This window comes from Mauremys reevesii, linkage group 22, assembly GCF_016161935.1.
Source record: "Mauremys reevesii isolate NIE-2019 linkage group 22, ASM1616193v1, whole genome shotgun sequence".
Lineage (NCBI taxonomy): Eukaryota > Metazoa > Chordata > Testudines > Geoemydidae > Mauremys > Mauremys reevesii.
This window is the reverse complement of record NC_052644.1, coordinates 20,622,787-20,642,959: the sequence shown is the minus strand read 5'-3', so window position 1 is coordinate 20,642,959 and position 20,173 is coordinate 20,622,787. Positions and strand designations below refer to the sequence as shown.

At 60.6% G+C, this 20,173-nt stretch overlaps 1 protein-coding gene across 17 annotated transcripts in view; it reads left to right on the top strand.

The window, feature by feature from the left end:
* LOC120388244 (immunoglobulin superfamily member 1-like) overlaps positions 1 to 20,173 on the top strand; it is a 218,529-nt gene that overhangs the window by 183,190 nt on the left and 15,166 nt on the right. For 8 of the 17 annotated variants that reach the window (XM_039509930.1, XM_039509934.1, XM_039509935.1 and 5 more), the window contains 8 exons: positions 4,209 to 4,322; positions 4,882 to 4,962; positions 9,237 to 9,350; positions 9,933 to 9,995; positions 10,998 to 11,063; positions 14,605 to 14,718; positions 15,303 to 15,365; positions 16,368 to 16,433. The exons of 1 other annotated variant lie outside the window; for it this stretch is intronic. In XM_039509930.1, the coding sequence (XP_039365864.1) occupies positions 4,209 to 4,322; positions 4,882 to 4,962; positions 9,237 to 9,350; positions 9,933 to 9,995; positions 10,998 to 11,063; positions 14,605 to 14,718; positions 15,303 to 15,365; positions 16,368 to 16,433 (681 nt within the window). Of the gene's footprint in view, positions 1 to 1,055; positions 1,122 to 4,208; positions 4,323 to 4,881; positions 4,963 to 9,236; positions 9,351 to 9,932; positions 9,996 to 10,997; positions 11,064 to 14,604; positions 14,719 to 15,302; positions 15,366 to 16,367; positions 16,434 to 20,173 lie in introns of all 17 variants that reach the window. 8 more of the 17 variants (XM_039509944.1, XM_039509940.1, XM_039509933.1 and 5 more) reach the window with 6 other exon arrangements.

The window sequence follows — 20,173 nt, the reverse complement described above, 5'->3', positions numbered from 1 at the left end:
AGTTGGGCCCAAGCAGCTGAATCCCGCCACGACGGAGCCAGATGGAAAAGGTGAGCGGGAGAAATGGAACAATTCACACCCCAGGGAACAGGGTTCCCGGCTCAGACGCCCACGGGGCCATTCGGGCCGTTTGGCGGGAGATGGTCCCTGCAGAGAGAATTGATGGGTTTAGTTCTGCTAGATAGAGGGCGATGGACATATCCATGGGGACGGACGGTCACGGGTCGGTGGGAATGTGGGTCCATGGGAACGTAGGGCGGTGGACAGATGGGAGCACGTCTGGTGAGGGATAGAAAGACGGACTAAGTCCTTGTCTACGTGAAAACGGGACCCAAAATGATGAACCCCGTGTGATTCCAGGCTAGGGTGACCAGACTGCAAGTGTGAAAAATCAGGACAGGGGAGTGGTGGGTAATAGAAGCCCATATAAAAAAAAGCCCCAAATATCAGGACTGTCCCTATAAAATTGGGACATCTGCTCACCCTATTCCCAACCCCCACCGGTGATCTCAGAGCGAGTCTGGGCTGTCGGTATTAGAGCCCCTGGTTTGATATAGCCCCGGCTCTTAGACAAGCTCCCCTGTAGCTCTACAGACACAGGGACGTTCCTCCTCCCAAATAGGAACAGCCGCACCCAGACCTGCTCCGCAGTGACTCCAGGTGTGAATGGCACCTGGCTGGAGCAGGGACCGTCTCTGTGTCGTGTGTCCGTACAGCTCCGAGCACACAGGGGAGCTGGCCCAGGACAGGGGCTCCTAGTAATTAATACTAGTCAGTGATGATTTTGGTTCCGGTTTCCGTGGGGCCACGCAGGGGCTGTATCTGCGCTCAGGGTCTCGCTGGGCTGATCCTCCCCATTCTGGGATCCCGGGGGTGCTGAGCCGACCCGAATGCCTGGGTCCCATCCTCTCCCCAGGGACGCCGGCTCAGCCCGGGGAAGAGCCGCCATTGCCAACTAGGAGAAGGGGTCCATGTATAACTCACCACAGACACCAGGGCTCCAGCTTTCTCACCCCTGTGCCCTACCCTGACAGACGTTGGTTCTATTCCCACAGGGGGAACCGACCCGACTCAGCCGGGAACGACACCGGCTTCCACCCGCCCAGGCACCGCAAGGCCAGGTACCGGGGCTGGCGGGGGGGGAATCACCATCAAACCAGCCCTGGAAACAGCCCCACTCTGGGGACCCCACAAATCGGGATGTTGTTCTGCCCACAGGCACCACAAAGCCACCCGTGTGGGGCACGGCTTGGTGCGTATCTCCGTGGGAGAACAGCGCCGGGAATAACGACCCCGTGTATCCCATCTGTCAGCCTGAGTTTACAGCAAGCCTGGGGGAACGGCTCAGAAGCAGGGCTCCCCCTTCACTGGGGTGCTGCCCAGTGGGGCATTAACCCTGGAACCTCTCAATCCAGATAGAGGTGGTGTGAACACTTGAACCCACCGATCCAGAGTGACATGCTGTTGACTCTGGCACCTAATGATGACCGTTGCGATGACAGCACGGTTACGTCTTCCGCTGCTGATCATTTCAGCAGGGCATGGCTCTCCCAATGACCTCAAAGCGCCCTCCCCAGCAGGAAGGCCCCTTCCCACTGCCATCCTCCCACCCATATGATTCCTACGCAGAAGTGAGCTGAAGCTGCTGAGAAATTCCCAGGACAGGGGCAGGACCCAAGTCTGGGGGTGCGGCAGGATCCGGGCCCAGCTGGTTTCACAGGGTACATGGGGCCTGAGGTACATCCCCCCACACACCCTGCCCCCACCCAAGTACAGCCCTCTGCCATTGGGAGTGAACCGCCGACCACTATTACCCAGAATCCCCTCTGCTCCTGCCCCTCCCACTAGCCCCATATACTGTTCTGCTGTGGGTCCCTGGGCCCTCAAGGGGGAGGGGCTGGGGCAGAAGTACTGAACCAGCCGCTCACGGCCTGGTGCTGCTTCCCAGGGCGATCAGAACTGAAGCTGAGCATCCCCATAATCGTCGCAGGGGCAGGGGCATGTGAAAGGGGGGAAGCAGGCACAGGGCCCCCCCGAATCAGTGAGGCCGGAGCACAGAACTCCTCCGGGGAGCAGAGCCAGCTCCTCTGCCTGGGGGTCACACAAAGTGCTCCCCCAAAAGCGGCCACATTTTTATTCCTCTGCACGCCCCTGATCAGGGGTGTCTACGCCAATGGGACGCTCAGAGCCAGGCTCTGCCCTGAGTCCTGGGCCCAGCTAAGGGGACGCCCGGCTGGGGGGCAGGGACAGAATCACTGGTGGGTTCCCCAGCAAGGGGACAGCAGCAGCTGCTGGAGGCTCCAGGCCAAGGGAGGGGGGATCCCTGCCCCCAGGGGAGCTGCAGAGCAGGGGCCTGTCCCAGGGGGATCCTGTCCCGGCCTTCCCTGCTCTGGGAGTGCAGAGAGGAGTCGGGCCCAGGGGCTGCCCAGCTGGCCCTGCCCCCAGCCTGTGACTGCCTTCCAGGGCCGGCTGTGTGATGCCCACCTGGGATGGGGGCTGTCGGGTTACAGAGCAGTGGGAGCTGCACACGTTGGCTGCTCAGAAGCAGCCTGGAAACACCAGCTGTGGGGAGACCCCCAAGGATTCCCGGGCAGCAGAAGTGGGGTGAGTTCGAGCCTGGGGCGGGATTTTTTGCCCCCCGTCCCAGCCCTGGGCTCCTCCCCCTACCCACCGCCCCTGCCACCCCAGCACTGAGCTTCCCCTTTTCCCCCCTCCAGTTCCCTCACCCACCCCACTGCCGCCCCAGCCCTGGGCTCCCGCCTTCCTTCCCACCAGTTCCCCCACACACACCTCCTGCCACCCCAGCGCTGGGCTCTCCCCCCCTCCACCTGCACCTTCCTTCCGCCACAGCCCTGGGTCACTGGTAACTCACTCCCAGGGCAGGTCATTCAGCAGGCACAAAACACAGACAGGATTGGTTCCCATACTGAGCTTGAGCACTCGTGAATTTGAGCACAGCGAATGCCTCATCTGAACACCCCCCAGATTCATTTCATATGGGGGGGTCACTGCCCAGCCGGCCGCACCCCCAGCCTGTGACTGCTTTCCAGGGCTGCCTGTCTTATGCTCACCTCAGCTAGGGGCTGTTGGGTTACAGAGCAGTGGGAGCTGCACACGTTGGCTGTGGGGAGACCCCAGGGATTCCCCGGCAGGGGAAGTGCGTGGAGCTCGAGCCTGGGGTGGGATTTTTTGTGGTGGGGAGAGAAAGAAACCAGCGGGGGACAGCAGCCAGCAGCTCCTCCCCCGCCCCAGCGCTGCTGGTGGAAACGGCTGATAGAGTTTGGAGAGAGGCTGCCCAGCGCCGGGGAGAGACACCAGCAGCCAGCGAGGTACCAACCGGCACCAGAAACGCAGGGACCCAGCGAGCGGGAGTCAGTAGAAAGGCACCCGGTGGCCGAGCTGTGTCATCGAATGCACCAGGCACAGAGCTGGCAGGGGGACAGTCCCGTTGAGAAGGGGCAGAGATGGCAGGAACAGAGGGAGGCAGAGAGAGGAAAGACAGAGGCAGGAGGGTGTGGTGGAGTAGGGACTGTCTATGTAGGGGATGGGAGAGCAGGGAGGATTTTAGGTGAGACGCAGGTATGCAGACTGGAACAGAGTCCCAGACAGGTCTTGCAGGTACGGACGACAGGCTCCTCCACAGTTAGGTCCATCTTGGGATCCCAGGAGCACCACAGCCCCCTTGGGGGGTCAAACCCCGTCTGACCTACCCTCCATTACACCAGCCACCACCTGAAAACCCTCTCCCTCTCCTGAGTCTCTTCCCCAAGCCTTTTATTCAGCTTCCCGGGCACAGGTGTCACCTGGCCTCTAACCCCTTCCTGGGTTCTCACTTACTGGCTCAGGTATCCTCCCCCAAGGCCAGTCTCCCATCCCGCAATGCAGACCGTCCTCCCAGGCCAACACCCCCCACTCAGCACTCACAGGCCACATTAAGAACAGTCCCAGTTCGTCCCACCAGCCAGGGGCTGTATCGACACTCAGGGTCTCGCTGGGCCAATCCTCCCCTTACTGGGATCCCGGGGGCGATGAGCCGGCACGAATCCCTGGGTCCCATCCTCTCCCCAGGGATGCCAGCTCAGCCCGGGGAAGAGCCGCCATTGCCGACTAGGAGAAGGGGTCCGTGTATAACTCACCACAGACACCAGGGCTCCAGCTTTCTCACCCCTGTGCCCTACCCCTGACAGACGCTGGTTCTATTCCCACAGGGGGAACCGACCCGACTCAGTCAGAAACAGCACCGACTTCCCCCTACTCAGGCAGCGCAGGGCCAGCTACCGAGTCTAAGGGCAGTGAATCGCCATCAACCACCCCAAAAACAGGTATGTGCTGCCCAAGGAGCCGCCCCTAGGAGGAGCCACGAAGGGATGCCTGGGTGGGACCGGGGGCAGATCCCCACAGCGAATGCCCCATCTGAACACCCCCGGACTCATTTCAGATGGGGGGGGTCACTGGACAGATGCCAGATTGTCTTGGTGGGGACAGGGCCTGGGAGAGCTTCCCCCCAATGCACAGCCCCACCCTGTGGGCCCCACAGACTGGGGAGACGCAGGGAGCTACAGCTGCCGATATCGCAGCAAGTGGGACCCGACCATCTGGTCGAAGCCCAGTGACCCCATGGAGCTGGTGGTAGCAGGTGAGGGGTCTGGCTACACGTCCCCGTTCCCAGCCCCACCCAGAGCCAGACCCTCAGATGGTCTTGGCCCCAGTGGGATGCTCAGAGCCAAGCTCTACCCTGAACCCTGGGCCCAGCAGAGGGGACGCCCAGATGGGGAGCATGGACGGAGTCACTGGGGGGTTCCCCGGCCAGGGGGGAGCAGCAGCCCCTGGATTTTCAGGGCCGATGGCTGGGTGCTCGGTTTCGTCCCTCCCCCATCCCAGCTCGTTCTCATCCCACAGAAGGAACCACCTCAGCTGGGCCCAAGCAGCTGAATCCCACCACGACGGAGCCAGATGGAAAAGGTGAGCGGGAGAAATGGAACCATTCACCCCCCAGGGAACAGTTCCCGGCTCAGACGCCCACGGGGCCATTCGGGCCGTTTGGCAGGAGATGGTCCATGCTAGAGAATTGATGGGTTTAGTTCTGCTAGATAGAGGGCGATGGACAGATCCATGGGGACGGACGGTCACGGGTCGGTTGGAATGTGGGTCCATGGGAACGTAGGGCGGTGGACAGATGGGAGCACGTCTGGTGAGGGATAGAAAGACGGACTAAGATCTTGTCTACGTGAAAACTGGACCCAAAATGATGAACCCCGTGTGGTTCCAGGCTAGGGTGCCCAGACTGCAAGTGTGAAAAATCAGGACAGGGGAGTGGTGGGTAATAGAAGCCCATATAAAAAAATGCCCCAAATATCGGGACTGTCCCTATAAAATCGGGACATCTGCTCACCCTATTCCCAACCCCCACCGGTGATCTCAGAGCGAGTCTGGGCTGTCGGTATTAGAGCCCCTGGTTTGATACAGCCCCGGCTCTTAGACAAGCTCCCCTGTAGCTCTACAGACACAGGGACGTTCCTCCTCCCAAATAGGAACAGCCGCACCCAGACCTGCTCCGCAGTGACTCCAGGTGTGAATGGCACCTGGCTGGGGCAGGGACCGTCTCTGTGTCGTGTGTCCGTACAGCTCCGAGCACACAGGGGAGCTGGCCCAGGACAGGGGCTCCTAGTAATTAATACTAGTCAGTGATGATGTTAAAAAAGCTAATGCGGTCTTGGGCTGCATTAGGCGAGGTATTTCTAGTAGGGATAAGGAGGTGCTAGTCCCGTTATATAAGGCGTTGGTGAGACCTCATTTGGAGTATTGTGTGCAGTTTTGGTCTCCCATGTTTAAGAAGGATGAATTCAAACTGGAACGGGTACAAAGAAGGGCCACTAGAATGATCCGAGGAATGGAAGGCCTGTCGTATGAAAGGAGACTTGAGGAGCTCGGTTTGTTTTCCTTAACCAAAAGAAGGATAAGAGGAGATATGATTGCACTCTTTAAATATATCAGAGGGATAAATACCAGGGAAGGAGAGGAATTATTTCAGCTCAGTGCTAATGTGGACACGAGGACAAACGGATATAAATTGTCAGTCAGGAAATTCAGGCTGATCATTTCAGCAGGGCATGGCTCTCCCAATGACCTCAAAGCGCCCTCCCCAGCAGGAAGGCCCCTTCCCACTGCCATCCTCCCACCCATATGATTCCTACGCAGAAGTGAGCTGAAGCTGCTGAGAAATTCCCAGGACAGGGGCAGGACCCAAGTCTGGGGGTGCTGCAGGATCCGGGCCCAGCTGGTTTCACAGGGTACATGGGGCCTGAGGTACATGCCCCCACACACCCTGCCCCCACCCAAGTACAGCCCTCTGCCATTGGGAGTGAACCGCCGACCACTATTACCCAGAATCCCCTCTGCTCCTGCCCCTCCCACTAGCCCCATATACTGTTCTGCTGTGGGTCCCTGGGCCCTCAAGGGGGAGGGGCTGGGGCAGAAGTACTGAACCAGCCGCTCACAGCCTGGTGCTGCTTCCCAGGGCGATCAGAACTGAAGCTGAGCATCCCCATAATCGCCGCAGGGGCAGGGGCATGTGAAAGGGGGGAAGCAGGCACAGGGCCCCCCGAATCAGTGGGGCCGGAGCACAGAACTCCTCCGGGGAGCAGAGCCAGCTCCTCTGCCTGGGGGTCACACAAAGTGCTCCCCCAAAAGCGGCCACATTTTTATTCCTCTGCACGCCCCTGATCAGGGGTGTCTACGCCAATGGGACGCTCAGAGCCAGGCTCTGCCCTGAGTCCTGGGCCCAGCTAAGGAGACGACCGGCTGGGGGGCAGGGACAGAATCACTGGTGGGTTCCCCAGCAAGGGGACAGCAGCAGCTGCTGGAGGCTCCAGGCCAAGGGAGGGGGGAACCCTGCCCCCAGAGGAGCTGCAGAGCAGGGGCCTGCCCCAGGGGGATCCTGTCCCGGCCTTCCCTGCTCTGGGGGTGCACAGAGGAGTCGGGCACAGGGGCTGCCCAGCCAGCCCTGCCCCCAGCCTGTGACTACCTTCCAGGGCCGGCTGTGTGATGCCCACCTGGGATGGGGGCTGTCGGGTTACAGAGCAGTGGGAGCTGCACACGTTGGCTGCTCAGAAGCAGCCTGGAAACACCAGCTGTGGGGAGACCCCCAAGGATTCCCGGGCAGCAGAAGTGGGGGGAGCTTGAGCCTGGGGTGGGATTTTTTGGCCCCCGTCCCAGCCCTGGGCTCCTCCCCCTACCCACACCCCCTGCCACCCCAGCACTGGGCTTCCCCTTTTCCCCCCTACCCACCCCACTGCCGCCCCAGCCCTGGGCTCCCCCCTTCCTTCCCACCAGTGCCCCCACACACACCTCCTGCCACCCCAGCCCTGGGCTCTCCCCCCCTCCACCTGCACCCTCCTTCTGCCACAGCCCTGGGTCACTGGTAACTCACTCCCAGGGCGGGTCATTCAGCAGGCAGAAAACACAGACAGGATTGGTTCCCATACTGAGCTTGAGCACTCGTGAATTTTGAGGTGTTCAAATCTGGAAGGCAGGTGCTGGGTGTTGGGGAGGGGGGGAGCACGGCAGCATCTATGCTGCAGCGTGTCTGGAGCTGCAGGAAGCCAGACACACTGGTCTGAGTGGCACCGTAAAAGGGCTGGGGGGTTGGAGAAGGGTTAGGGAGTTCTGTGGGGCAGTCAAGGGACAGGGAGCAAGAGGGTTGGATGGCGCGGAGGTTTGGGGGGGCAGTCAGGGGACAGGCAGCGGTTGGATAAGCATGGGAGTCCCAGGGATTTGTCAGGGGACAGGTAGGGAGTGGAGTCCTGGGGCGAAGTTGGGGGCAGGTGTCCCAGGAGGGGGTGATCAGGGGACAAGGACCAGCGGTGCTTAGATTAGGAGGTGGGATCCTGGGGGGCAGTTAGGGGCAGGGGTCCTGGGAGAGGGTGATCAGGAGACAGGGAGCCAGGGGGTTGTATGGGCTGGGGTTTCTTTGGAGGACATTCGAAGGGAGTAGATAGAGGCAGGGTGGGGCTACCCTCCCCGTGGAGTGTCCTGTTTTTTGAATGTTAAAATATGGTCTCCCTACCATTCACAGCACTCACAGCACGCTGCTGCATGAGGTCCCTCTCCTTCCTTTCCAATTGGTAGTGGCCAAGGGAATGCTGGGAAATGTAGTTCTTACCCTGCTCCAGGGCTGGCTCTATAGGCAGGGAGCTAAGCAAGGAACTACAGCTCCCAGAGCCCCCTGTTGGTTCTCAGCTCCCATGCTGGATCCCTGCCGCCCCTGCAAATGGGCTGCCCAAGCAGGAGCTTGATTTGCTGGTGCCTAGAGCCGCCCCTGACGAGATAGGAACAGCCACGCCCAGACCTGCTCTGCAGTGACTCCAGGTGTGAATGGCACCTGGCTGGGGCAGGGACCGTCTCTGTGTCCTGTGTCCGTACAGCTCCGAGCACACAGGGCAGCTGGCCCAGAACAGGGGCTACTGGTAATTAATACGAGTCAGCAATGATTTTGGTGCCGGTTTCCGTAGAGCCACTTGTCACGGAGTGTGGGGGAGTCAGGGCCCTGCACCCCCGGCTTCCTGTGATCACCAGGACTCTCAGCCAGCCAGTAAAGCAGAAGGTTTATTTAGATGACAGGAACACAGTCCCAGACAGGTCTTGCAGGTATGGACGACAGTCTCCTCCCCAGTTAGGTCCATCTTGGGGTCCCAGGAGCACCACAGCCCCCTTCGGGGGTCAGAGCCCTGTCTGACCTTCCCTCCATGACACCAGCCACCACCTGAAAACCCTCTCCCTCTCCAGAGTCTCATCCCCCAGCCTTTGTTCAGATTCCCGGGCAGAGGTGTCCCCTGGCCTCTAACCCCATCCTGGGTTCTCACTTACAGGCTCAGGTATCCTCCCCCAAGGCCAGTCTCCCATCCCGCAATGCAGACCGTCCTCCCAGGCCAACACCCCCCACTCAGCACTCACAGGCCACACTAAGAACAGTCCCAGTTTGTCCCACCAGCCAGGGGCTGTATCTACGCTCAGGGTCTCGCTGGGCCGATCCTCCCCGTTCTGGGATCCCGGGGGCGCTGAGCCGGCCCGAATCCCTGGGTCCCATCCTCTCCCCAGGGACGCCAGCTCAGCCCGGGGAAGAGCCGCCATTGCCGACTAGGAGAAGGGGTCCGTGTATAACTCACCACAGACACCAGGGCTCCAGCTTTCTCACCCCTGTGCCCTACCACTGACAGACGTTGGTTCTATTCCCACAGGGGGAACCGACCCGACTCAGTCAGAAACAGCACCGACTTCCCCCTGCTCAGGCAGCGCAGGGCCAGATACCGAGTCTAAGGGCAGTGAATCGCCATCAACCACCCCAAAAACAGGTATGTGCTGCCCAAGGAGCGCCCCCAAGGGGAGCCACGAAGGGCTGCCTGGGTGGGACCGGGGGCAGATCCCAACAGCGAATGCCCCATCTGAACACCCCCGTACTCATTTCATATGGGAGGGGTCACTGGACAGATGCCAGATTGGCTTGGTGGGGACAGGGCCTGGGAGAGCTTCCCCCCAACGTACAGCCCCACCCTGTGCGCCCCACAGACTGGGGAGACACAGGGAGCTACAGCTGCCGATATCACACCAAGTGGGACTCGCCCATATGGTCGAAGCCCAGTGACACCATGGAGCTGGTGGTAGCAGGTGAGGAGCCTGGCTCCACGTCCCCGTTCCCAGCCCCACCCAGAACCAGACCCTCAGATGGTCTTGGCCCCAGTGTGATGCTCAGAGCCAAGCTCTACCCTGAACCCTGGGCCCAGCAGAGGGGACGCCCAGATGGGGAGCATGGACGGAGTCACTGGGGGGTTCCCCGGCCAGGGGGGAGCAGCAGCCCCTGGATTTTCAGGGCCGATGGCTGGTTGCTCGGTTTCCTCTCTCCCCCATCCCAGCTGACGCTCGTTGTCATCCCACAGAAGGAACCACCTCAGCTGGGCCCAAGCAGCTGAATCCCACCACGATGGAGCCAGATGGAAAAGGTGAGCGGGAGAAATGGAACAATTCACCCCCCAGGGAACAGGGTTCCCGGCTCAGATGCCCACGGGGCCATTCGGGCCGTTTGGTGGGAGATGGTTCCTGCAGAGAGAATTGATGGGTTTAGTTCTGCTAGATAGAGGGCGATGGACAGTTCCATGGGGACGGACGGTCACGGGTCGGTGGGAATGTGGGTCCATGGGAACGTAGCGCGGTGGACAGATGGGAGCACGTCTGGTGAGGGATAGAAAGACGGACTAAAATCTTGTCTATGTTAAAACTGGACCCAAAATGATAAACCCCATGTGGTTCCAGGCTAGGGTGACCAGACTGCAAGTGTGAAAAATCAGGACAGGGGAGTGGTGGGTAATAGAAGCCCATATAAAAAAAAGCCCCAAATATCGGGACTGTCCCTATAAAATCGGGACATCTGCTCACCCTATTCCCAAACCCCACCAGTGATCTCAGAGCGAGTCTGGGCTGTCGGTATTAGAGCCCCTGTTTTGATACAGCCCCGGCTCTTAGACAAGCTCCCCTGTAGCTCTACAGACACAGGGACGTTCCTCCTCCCAAATAGGAACAGCTGCACCCAGACCTGCTCCGCAGTGACTCCAGGTGTGAATGGCACCTGGCTGGGGCAGGGACCGTCTCTGTGTCGTGTGTCCGTACAGCTCCGAGCACACAGGGGAGCTGGCCCAGGACAGGGGCTCCTAGTAATTAATACTAGTCAGTGATGATTTTGGTTCCGGTTTCCGTGGGGCCAGGCAGGGGCTGTATCTGCGCTCAGGGTCTCGCTGGGCTGATCCTCCCCATTCTGGGATCCCGGGGGTGCTGAGCCGACCCGAATGCCTGGGTCCCATCCTCTCCCCAGGGACGCCGGCTCAGCCCGGGGAAGAGCAACCATTGCTGGTTGTGGGGAGGAAATTTCCCTGTATAACGAACCATAGATGCCCGTGCTCCAGCTTTCTCAGCCCCGTGCTTGACACACGGCGGTTCTATTCCCACAGGCAGAAACGACCTGACTCAGCCGGCAACGACACCGGCTTCCACCCGCCCAGGCACCACAAGGCCAGGTACCGGGGCTGGCGGGGGGGAATCACCATCAAACCAGCCCTGGAAACAGCCCCACTCTGGGGACCCCACAAATCGGGATGTTGTTCTGCCCACAGGCACCATAAAGCCACCCGTGTGGGGCACGGCTTCGTGCGTATCTCCGTGGGAGAACAGCGCCGGGAATAACGACCCCGTGTATCCCATTTGTCAGCCTGAGTTTACAGCGAGCCTGGGGGAACGGCTCAGAAGCAGGGCTCCCCCTTCGCTGGTGTGCTGCCCAGTGGGGCATTAACCCTGGAACCTCTCAGTCCTGATAGAGGTGGTGTGAACACTTGAACCCACCGATCCAGAGTGACATGCTGTTGACTCTGGCACCTAATGATGACCGTTGCGATGACAGCACGGTTACGTCTTCCGCTGCTGATCATTTCAGCAGGGCATGGCTCTCCCAATGACCTCAAAGCGCCCTCCCCAGCAGGAAGGCCCCTCCCACTGCCATCCTCCCACCCATATGATTCCTACGCAGAAGGGAGCTGAAGCTGCTGAGAAATTCCCAGGACAGGGGCAGGACCCAAGTCTGGGGGTGCTGCAGGATCCGGGCCCAGCTGGTTTCACAGGGTACATGGGGCCTGAGGTACATCCCCCCACACACCCTGCCCCCACCCAAGTACAGCCCTCTGCCATTGGGAGTGAACCGCCGACCAGTATTACCCAGAATCCCCTCTGCTCCTGCCCCTCCCACTAGCCCCATATACTGTTCTGCTGTGGGTCCCTGGGCCCTCAAGGGGGAGGGGCTGGGGCAGAAGTACTGAACCAGCCGCTCACGGCCTGGTGCTGCTTCCCAGGGCGATCAGAACTGAAGCTGAGCATCCCCATAATCGCCGCAGGGGCAGGGGCATGTGAAAGGGGGGAAGAAGGCACAGGGCCCCCCCGAATCAGTGGGGCCGGAGCACAGAACTCCTCCGGGGAGCAGAGCCAGCTCCTCTGCCTGGGGGTCACACAAAGTGCTCCCCCAAAAGCGGCCACATTTTTATTCCTCTGCACGCCCCTGATCAGGGGTGTCTGCGCCAATGGGACGCTCAGAGCCAGGCTCTGCCCTGAGTCCTGGGCCCAGCTAAGGAGACGACCGGCTGAGGGGCAGGGACAGAATCACTGGTGGGTTCCCCAGCAAGGGGACAGCAGCAGCTGCTAGAGGCTCCAGGCCAAGGGACGGGGGATCCCTGCCCCCAGAGAAGCTGCAGAGCAGGGGCCTGTCCCAGGGGGATCCTGTCCCGGCCTTCCCTGCTCTGGGGGTGCACAGAGGAGTCGGGCCCAGGGGCTGCCCAGCCAGCCCTGCCCCCAGCCTGTGACTACCTTCCAGGGCCGGCTGTGTGATGCCCACCTGGGATGGGGGCTGTCGGGTTACAGAGCAGTGGGAGCTGCACACGTTGGTTGCTCAGAAGCAGCCTGGAAACACCAGCTGTGGGGAGACCCCCAAGGATTCCCAGGCAGCAGAAGTGGGGGGAGCTCGAGCCTGGGGTGGGATTTTTTGACCCCCGTCCCAGCCCTGGGCTCCTCCCCCTACCCACACCCCCTGCCACCCCAGCACTGGGCTTCCCCTTTTCCCCCCTACCCACCCCACTGCCGCCCCAGCCCTGGGCTCCCCCCTTCCTTCCCACCAGTGCCCCCACACACCTCCTGCCACCCCAGCCCTGGGCTCTCCCCCCCTCCACCTGCACTCTCCTTCTGCCACAGCCCTGGGTCACTGGTAACTCACTCCCAGGGCGGGTCATTCAGCAGGCAGAAAACACAGACAGGATTGGTTCCCATACTGAGCTTGAGCACTCGTGAATTTTGAGGTGTTCAAATCTGGAAGGCAGGTGCTGGGTGTTGGGGAGGGGGGGAGCACGGCAGCATCTATGCTGCAGCGTGTCTGGAGCTGCAGGAAGCCAGACACACTGGTCTGAGTGGCACGGTAAAAGGGCTGGGGGGTTGGAGAAGGGTTAGGGAGTTCTGGGGGGCAGTCAAGGGACAGGGAGCAAGAGGGTTGGATGGCGCGGAGGTTTGGGGGGGCAGTCAGGGGACAGGCAGCGGTTGGATAAGCATGGGAGTCCCAGGGATTTGTCAGGGGACAGGTAGGGAGTGGAGTCCTGGGGCGAAGTTGGGGGCAGGTGTCCCAGGAGGGGGTGATCAGGGGACAAGGACCAGCGGTGCTTAGATTAGGAGGTGGGATCCTGGGGGGCAGTTAGGGGCAGGGGTCCTGGGAGAGGGTGATCAGGAGACAGGGAGCCAGGGGGTTGGATGGGCTGGGGTTTCTTTGGAGGGCATTCGAAGGGAGTAGATGGAGGCAGGGTGGGGCTACCCTCCCCGTGGAGTGTCCTGTTTTTTGAATGTTAAAATATGGTCTCCCTACCATTCACAGCACTCACAGCACGCTGCTGCATGAGGTCCCTCTCCTTCCTTTCCAATTGGTAGTGGCCAAGGGAATGCTGGGAAATGTAGTTCTTACCCTGCTCCAGGGCTGGCTCTATAGGCAGGGAGCTAAGCAAGGAACTACAGCTCCCAGAGCCCCCTGTTGGTTCTCAGCTCCCATGCTGGATCCCTGCCGCCCCTGCAAATGGGCTGCCCAAGCAGGAGCTTGCTTTGCTGGTGCCTAGAGCCGCCTCTGAGGAGATAGGAACAGCCGCACCCAGATCTGCTCTGCAGTGACTCCAGGTGTGAATGGCACCTGGCTGGGGCAGGGACCGTCTCTGTGTCCTGTGTCCGTACAGCTCCGAGCACACAGGGCAGCTGGCCCAGAACAAGGGCTCCTGGTAATTAATACGAGTCAGCAATGATTTTGGTGCCAGTTTCCGTAGAGCCACTTGTCACGGAGTGTGGGGGAGTCAGGGCCCTGCACCCCCGGCTTCCTGTGATCACCAGGACTCTCAGCCAGCCAGTAAAGCTGAAGGTTTATTTAGGTGACAGGAACACAGTCCCAGACAGGTCTTGCAGGTACGGACGACAGGCTCCTCCCCAGTTAGGTCCATCTTGGGGTCCCAGGAGCACCACAGCTCCCCTGGGGGGTCAGAGCCCTGTCTGCCCTTCCCTCCATTCCCCATCCACCTCCTGAAAACCCTCTCCCTCTCCTAAGTCTCTTCCCCAAACCTTTGTTCAGCTTCCCGGGCAGAGGTGTCACCTGGCCTCTAACCCCTTCCTGGGTTCTCACTTACAGACTTAGGTATCCTCCCCCAAGGCCAGTCTCTCATCCCGCAATGCAGACCATCCTCCCAGGCCAACACCCCCCACTCAGCACTCACAGGCCACAGTAAGAACAGTCCCAGTTCATCCCATGAGCCAGGGGCTATATCTACGCTCAGGGTCTCGCTTTGCCGATCCTCCCCGTTCTGGGATCCCGGGGGCGCTGAGCCGACCCGAATCCCTGGGTCCCATCCTCTCCCCAGGGACGCCGGCTCAGCCCGGGGAAGAGCCGCCATTGCCAGCTAGGAGAAGGGGTCCATGTATAACTCACCACAGACACCAGGGCTCCAGCTTTCTCACCCCTGTGCCCTACCCTGACAGACGTTGGTTCTATTCCCACAGGGGAAACCGACCCGACTCAGTCAGAAACAGCACCGACTTCCCCCTACTCAGGCAGCGCAGGGCCAGATACCGAGTCTAAGGGCAGTGAATCGCCATCAACCACCCCAAAAACAGGTATGTGCTGCCCAAGGAGCCGCCCCCAGGGGGAGCCTCGAAGGGCTGCCTGGGTGGGACCGGGGGCAGATCCCCACAGCGAATGCCCCATCTGAACACCCCCGGACTCATTTCATATCGGGGGGGTCACTGGACAGATGCCAGATTGGCTTGGTGGGGACAGGGCCTGGGAGAACTTCCCCCCAATGCACAGCCCCACCCTGTGGGCCCCACAGACTGGGGAGACGCAGGGAGCTACAGCTGCCGATATCGCACCAAGTGTGACCCGCCCATCTGGTCAAAGCCCCAGTGACACCATGGAGCTGGTGGTAGCAGGTGAGGGGCCTGGCTCCATGTCCCCGTTCCCAGCCCCACCCAGAGCCAGACCCTCAGATGGTCTTGGCCCCAATGGGATGCTCAGAGCCAAGCTCTACCCTGAACCCTGGGCCCAGCAGAGGGGACGCCCAGATGGGGAGCATGGACGGAGTCACTGGGGGGTTCCTCAGCCAGGGGGGAGCAGCAGCCCCTGGATTTTCAGGGCTGCTGGATGGGTGCTCGGTTTCCTCCCTCCCCCATCCCAGCTCACGCTCGTTCTCATCCCACAGAAGGAACCACCTCAGCTGGGCCCAAGCAGCTGAATCCCACCACGACGGAGCCAGATGTAAAAGGTGAGCGGGAGAAATGGAACAATTCACCCCCCAGGGAACAGGGTTCCCGGCTCAGACGCCCACGGGGCCATTCGGGCCGTTTGGCGAGAGATGGTCCCTGCAGAGAGAATTGATGGGTTTAGTTCTGCTAGATAGAGGGCGATGGACAGATCCATGGGGACGGACGGTCACGGGTCGGTTGGAATGTGGGTCCATGGGAACGTAGGGCGGTGGACAGATGGGAGCACGTCTGGTGAGGGATAGAAAGACGGACTAAGATCTTGTCTACGTGAAAACTGGACCCAAAATGATGAACCCCGTGTGGTTCCAGGCTAGGGTGACCAGACTGCAAGTGTGAAAAATCAGGACAGGGGAGTGGTGGGTAATAGAAGCCCATATAAAAAAATGCCCCAAATATCGGGACTGTCCCTATAAAATCGGGACATCTGCTCACCCTATTCCCAACCCCCACCGGTGATCTCAGAGCGAGTCTGGGCTGTCGGTATTAGAGCCCCTGGTTTGATACAGCCCCAGCTCTTAGACAAGCTCCCCTGTAGCTCTACAGATACAGGGACGTTCCTCCTCCCAAATAGGAACATCTGCACCCAGACCTGGTCCGCAGTGACTCCAGGTGTGAATGGCACCTGGCTGGGGCAGGGACCGTCTCTGTGTCGTGTGTCCGTACAGCTCCGAGCACACAGGGGAGCTGGCCCAGGACAGGGGCACCTAGTAATTAATACTAGTCAGTGATGATTTTGGTTCCGGTTTCCGTGGGGCCAGGCAGGGGCTGTATCTGCGCTCAGGGTCTCGCTGGGCTGATCCTCCCCATTCTGGGATCCCGGGGGTGCTGAGCCGACCTGAATGCCTGGGTCCCATCCTCTCCCCAGGGACGCTGGCTCAGCCCGGGGAAGAGCAACCATTGCTGGTTGTGGGGAGGAAAGTTCCCTGTATAACGAACCAAGGATGCCCGTGCTCCAGCTTTCTCAGCCCCGCTCTTGACACATGGCGGTTCTATTCCCACAGGCAGAAACGACCTGACTCAGCCGGGAATGACACCGGCTTCCACCCGCCCAGGCACCACAAGGCCAGGTACCGGGGCTGGCGGGGGGGAATCACCATCAAACCAGCCCTGGAAACAGCCCCACTCTGGGGACCCCACAAATCGGGATGTTGTTCTGCCCACAGGCACCACAAAGCCACCCGTGTGGGGCACGGCTTGGTGCGTATCTCCGTGGGAGAACAGCGCCGGGAATAACGACCCCGTGTATCCCATTTGTCAGCCTGAGCTTACAGCCAGCCTGGGGAAATGGCTCAGAAGCAGGGTTCCCCTTCGCTGGGGTGCTGCCCAGTGGGGCATTAACCCTGGAACCTCTCAGTCCAGATAGAGGTGGTGTGAACACTTGAACCCACCGATCCAGAGTGACATGCTGTTGACTCTGGCACCTAATGATGACCGTTGCGATGACAGCACGTTTACGTCTTCCGCTGCTGATCATTTCAGCAGGGCATGGCTCTCCCAATGACCTCAAAGCGCCCTCCCCAGCAGGAAGGCCCCTCCCACTGCCATCCTCCCACCCATATGATTCCTACGCAGAAGGGAGCTGAATCTGCTGAGAAATTCCCAGGACAGGGGGAGCCACGAAGGGCTGCCTGGGTGGGACCGGGGGCAGATCCCCACAGTGAATGCCCCATCTGAACACCCCCCAGATTCATTTCATATGGGGGGGTCACTGCCCAGCCAGCCCCACCCCCAGCCTGACTGCCTTCCAGGGCTGCCTGTCTTATGCTCACCTCAGCTAGGGGCTGTCAGGTTACAGAGCAGTGGGAGCTGCACACGTTGGCTGTGGGGAGACCCCAGGGATTCCCAGGCAGGGGAAGTGGGGGGAGCTCGAGCCTGGGGTGGGATTTTTTGTGGTGGGGAGAGAAAGAAACCAGCGTGGGACAGCAGCCAGCAGCTCCTCCCCCGCCCCAGCGCTGCTGGTGGAAACGGCTGACAGAGTTTGGAGGGAGGCTGCCCAGCGCCGGGGAGAGACACCAGCAGCCAGCAAGGTACCAACCAGCACCAGAAACGCAGGGACCCAGCGAGCGGGAGCCAGTAGAAAGGCACCCGGTGGCCGAGCTGTGTCATCGAAGGCGCCAGGCACAGAGCTGGCAGGGGGACAGTCCCGTTGAGAAGGGGCAGAGATGGCAGGAACAGGGGGAGGCAGAGAGAGGAAAGACAGAGGCAGGAGGGTGTGGTGGAGTAGGGACTGTCTATGTGGGGGATGGGAGAGCAGGGAGGATGGGAGAGCAGGGAGGATTTTAGGTGAGAGGCAGGTATGCAGACTGTAACATGAGCTAGGCCTGGGGGAGGGGAGGTGACACCTCGGCCCAGGAACTGGACAAAAGAAAAGGAGCTGAGTGGAGAGGGTGGGGTCAGTCTTCGGTTTTGGGACCGGGGTGGTGGGTTTGCAGGGGAACCTGTGCTGGAATCCAGACACCCTGAACCCCCAGAGAGGCCAGAGTGAGGGGTCCTGGCTCTAAACATGAGCTCTGCTGTATCCGGTGTTCCTGTTGTCCAATAAACCTTCTGTTTTACTGGCTGGCTGAGAGTCACTGTGGGTCCCAGGAAGAGGGGTGCAGGGCCGGACTCCCCCCACACTCCGTGACAAGTGGTGGTAGCGGTGGGATCAACTGCACCCTGTGGATGGCGCTTCCTGCAGTAAGTGACTGGGGAGCAGTAAAACGAAGGGGCGATTAACCCCTGGGAGAGTGTGACCAGAGAGAAGGACTTTGCATTAACAGGGTCCACCGGGGGATCACAGCGAGTGATCCCAGGGTCGGAGGAGGCTGAAGCTCGACCCTGGCAGAAAGGTGGTGACCTGAAGGACTTGCACACTAGGGGTCCCCCTGGAACCTGTGGGGAGCGGCGAGCACCCCGGCCTGCGAGTGGCCAGCAGGAAGATGTTTGCCACGCAGCGCAAGTGTGACCTCGTGGAGCTGTGCCAGCGGAGAGGGCTGCACAGTGGGAAGCTCAGCAAGGCCCAGCTGATTGCCCAGCTGGAGGACGCAGATCGTGTGAAGGAACCGATCCCTGTCTCTGAGGGAAGCAGCCGGGCAGATGCAGCGCAGGCACCAGTGTCTGTACCCACTAGGAGTGGTCAGCCGGCCGCTGAGGGCTCCCCGAGACCTCCCACCCCTAGGCCTAGGGGGAGGGAGAGGAGGAGCCCAGCTACCGAGGGCACCGTGACCCCCCTGGCCAGCAGGGGATCGGCCCGGCGAAGCTCACCCCCCAGCAGGGAATCGTCCCGGCGACGCTCAGCATCCGTGGAGCGCAGATGGCTGGACTTGGAGAGAGAGATAAAACTGAGAGAGCTGGAGGAGCGTAAGGAACAGAGGGAACATGAGGAGAGACAAAGCCAACGTGAGCTGGAGGAGAAGGAGAACCAGCATAAACACGAGGAGAGGGAGAAGGAGAACCAGCGTAAACACGAGGAGAGGGAGAAGGAGAAGCAGCGTGAACATGAGGAGAGGGAGAAGGTGAAGCAACGCGAACACGAAGAGAGGGAGAAGGAGAAGCAGCGTAAACACGAGGAGAGGGAGAAGGAGAAGCAGCGTGAATACGAGGAGAGGGAGAAGGAGAAGCAACGTAAACATGAGCTGGACCTGGCCCAAATGAACAACAGTAAGGCCCCGGCTGCGGTGAGTGAGGGGGACCCAAGCCTACAAAGAGCTTTGATAAGAGCTTCCTGGCCCGGCGTAAGGAGGGGGAGGACATAGATACCTTCCTGAGGGCCTTTGAGAATGCCTGCGAGCTGCACCAGGTTGACCCTGCAGACAGGATCCTGTTTCTCACCCCCTTACTGGACTCCACCGTTTGGTGGAGTAGGGACTGTCTATGTGGGGGATGGGAGAGCAGGGAGGATGGGAGAGCAGGGAGGATTTTAGGTGAGAGGCAGGTATGCAGACTGTAACATGAGTTAGGCCTGGGGGAGGGGAGGTGACACCTCGGCCCAGGAGCTGGACAAAAGAAAAGGAGCTGAGTGGAGAGGGTGGGGTCAGTCTTCGGTTTTGGGACCGGGGTGGTGGGTTTGCAGGGGAACCTGTGCTGGAATCCAGACACCCTGAACCCCCAGAGAGGCCAGAGTGAGGGGTCCTGGCTCTAAACACGAGCTCTGCTGTATCCGGTGTCCCTGTTGTCCAATAAACCTTCTGTTTTACTGGCTGGCTGAGAGTCACTGTGGGTCCCAGGAAGAGGGGTGCAGGGCCGGACTCCCCCACACTCCGTGACAACTGGTGGTAGCGGTGGGATCGACTGCACGCCGTGGACGGCGCTTCCTGCAGTAAGTGACTGGGGAGCAGTAAAACGAAGGGGTGATTAACCCCTGGGAGAGTGTGACCAGAGAGCAGGACTTTGCGGTAACAGGGTCCCCCGGGGGATCACAGCGAGCGATCCCAGGGGCGGAGGGGGCCGCAGCTTGACCCTGGCAGAGAGGCGGTGACCTGAAGAACTGGCACACTAGGAGTCCCCCTGGAACCTGTGGGGAGTGGCGAGCACCCCGGCCTGTGAGCGGCCAGCAGGAAGATGTATGCCCAGCAGCCCAAGTGTGACCTGGTGGGGCTGTGCCAGCGGAGAGGGCTGCACAGTGGGAAGCTCACCAAGACCCAGCTGATTGCCCAGCTGGAGGACGCAGATCGTGTGAATGAACCGATCCCTGTCTCTGAGGGAAGTAGCCGGGCAGATGCAGCGCAGGCACCAGTGTCTGTCCCCGCTGGGAGTGGTCAGCCGGCCGCTGAGGGCTTCCTGAGACCTCCCACCCCTAGGCCTAGGAGGAGGGGGAGTAGGAGCC